The 2,047-nt window shown below is 72.8% G+C and overlaps 1 protein-coding gene across 1 annotated transcript; it reads right to left on the minus strand.

The window, feature by feature from the left end:
- Positions 1-408: 408 nt before the first annotated feature.
- LOC125352437 (basic salivary proline-rich protein 1-like) lies at positions 409-1,200 on the minus strand. The gene is made up of 2 exons (XM_048347527.1): positions 1,195-1,200; positions 409-1,110 (listed from the first exon to the last, which is right to left on the minus strand). The coding sequence occupies exons 1-2, from the start codon at positions 1,198-1,200 to the stop codon at positions 409-411; spliced, it is 708 nt and encodes a 235-aa protein (XP_048203484.1).
- Between the last annotated feature and the right edge of the window lie 847 nt (positions 1,201-2,047).

A 2,047-nucleotide genomic window follows, 5' to 3' on the forward strand; every position in this document is an offset into this window, starting at 1 on the left:
GGCTTCGAACCGGGACCTTCCGATCTCAGCTTCTTGAATAGCTGGGATTACAAGCACGGGCCATCAGCGCCTGCCTTATAGGCTAACCTATTTTTGGCCTGAGGATTCAAGTGAGATCCATAGAGCTGATGTGTGGTCATACCCGAGCACTCTTCATCTCTGCTCCCTCCCTTCCTCCTCTTCCTCCGCTCCGTCTCTCCTTTTCCTCCCTCCTCCCTCCCCCCACTTCTCCTCCTGGTCGTTTCTTGGTGGAGAAGCTGTCTGTCTGGGCCTCCATGTCCACAGTGCACAGTGTGTGCCCAGCTTCTTGGCATTGTTTCATCAGTTTCTCAATAGCCACTCCATCGTCAGGGGGAGCTCGCTCTCAGCGTCTGCCATCAGGGGGAGCTCTCTCTCAGCGTCCACCGTTCAGGGGGAGCTCGCTCTCGGCGTCCGCCGTTCAGGGGGAGCTCGCTCTCGGCGTCCACCATGCGGGGGGAGCTCGCTCTCGGCGTCCGCCGTGCGGGGGGGAGCTCGCTCTCGGCGTCCACCATGCGGGGGGAGCTCGCTCTCGGCGTCCACCGTCAGGGGGAGCTCGCTCTCGGCGTCCGCCGTGCGGGGGGCGCTCGCTCTCGGCGTCCACCGTGCGGGGGGAGCTCGCTCTCGGCGTCCGCCGTGCGGAGGGAGCTCGCTCTCGGCGTCCGCCGTGCGGGGGGGAGCTCGCTCTCGGCGTCCGCCGTGCGGGGGGAGCTCGCTCTCGGTGTGCACCGTGCGGGGGGGAGCTCGCTCTCGGTGTGCACCGTGCGGGGGGAGCTCGCTCTCGGCGTGCACCGTGCGGGGGGAGCTCGCTCTCGGCGTCCGCCGTGCGGGGGGAGCTCGCTCTCGGTGTGCACCGTGCGGGGGGAGCTCGCTCTCGGCGTCCGCCGTGCGGGGGGGAGCTCGCTCTCGGTGTGCACCGTGCGGGGGGAGCTCGCTCTCGGCGTCCGCCGTGCGGGGGGAGCTCGCTCTCGGCGTCCGCCGTGCGGGGGGGCGCTCGCTCTCGGCGTCCGCCGTGCGGGGGGCGCTCGCTCTCGGTGTGCACCGTGCGGGGGGAGCTCGCTCTCGGCGTCCGCCGTGCGGGGGGAGCTCGCTCTCGGCGTCCGCCGTGCGGGGGGAGCTCGCTCTCGGCGTCCGCCGTGCGGGGGGAGCTCGCTCTCGGTGTCCGCGAGCTCAGGCTGCCATGACGGATGGGCCCAGTTTCGGGGCGGCAGGTGAGTCTCGATCCCTTGGGTTAGAGGAACGCTGCGCTCAGCCAGGGAGCGGCTCCACGGTTGTCCGCGGTGCTGATCACGCGTGTGCACGAGGGGGTTCCTTCCCGTGAGGCGTCTACACAGGCGCTGAGAGCAGCCTGGAGACAGCCCTCCAGGAGGCTCTGAGGGGCGCGGGCGGGGCGGGTGTGTGCGGGGCGGGGCGGGGCGGGTGTGTGCGGGGCGGGGCGGGTGTGTGCGGGGCGGGGCGGGTGTGTGCGGGGCGGGGCGGGGTGTGTGCGGGGTGGGGCGGGGCGGGGCGGGTGTGTGCCGGGGTGGGGCGGGGTGTGTGCCGGGCGGGGCGGGTGTGTGCGGGGCGGGGCGGGTGTGTGCCTCGAGGGGCGGGTGTGTGCGGGGCGGGGCGGGTGTGTGCGGGGCGGGGCGGGTGTGTGCCGGGGCGGGGCGGGGGCGGGTGTGTGCGGGGCGGGGCGGGTGTGTGCGGGGCGGGGCGGGTGTGTGCCGGGCGGGGTGGGTGTGTGCCGGGCGGGGCGGGGCGGGTGTGTGCGGGGCGGGGCGGGTGTGTGCGGGGGGGGCGGGTGTGTGCGGGGCGGGGCGGGTGTGTGGCCGGGCGGGGTGGGTGTGTGCCGGGCGGGGCGGGGCGGGTGTGTGCCGGGCGGGGCGGGTGGCAGCAGGGTCCACAGGCGGCTGCCCGTGGGTCTGGAAAGGTCGGCGCCTGAAGACTGAGCGGTAGAGAACTGGGGAGCTAAGGAAAGGACACAGTGCTGGAGGGCGCTCAGCGCCGGCACCTCACTGTGCTCTGACCTTCATTAGTTTGAAGGACA

The sequence above is a fragment of the Perognathus longimembris genome, chromosome 6 (assembly GCF_023159225.1).
Source record: "Perognathus longimembris pacificus isolate PPM17 chromosome 6, ASM2315922v1, whole genome shotgun sequence".
Taxonomy (NCBI): domain Eukaryota; kingdom Metazoa; phylum Chordata; class Mammalia; order Rodentia; family Heteromyidae; genus Perognathus; species Perognathus longimembris.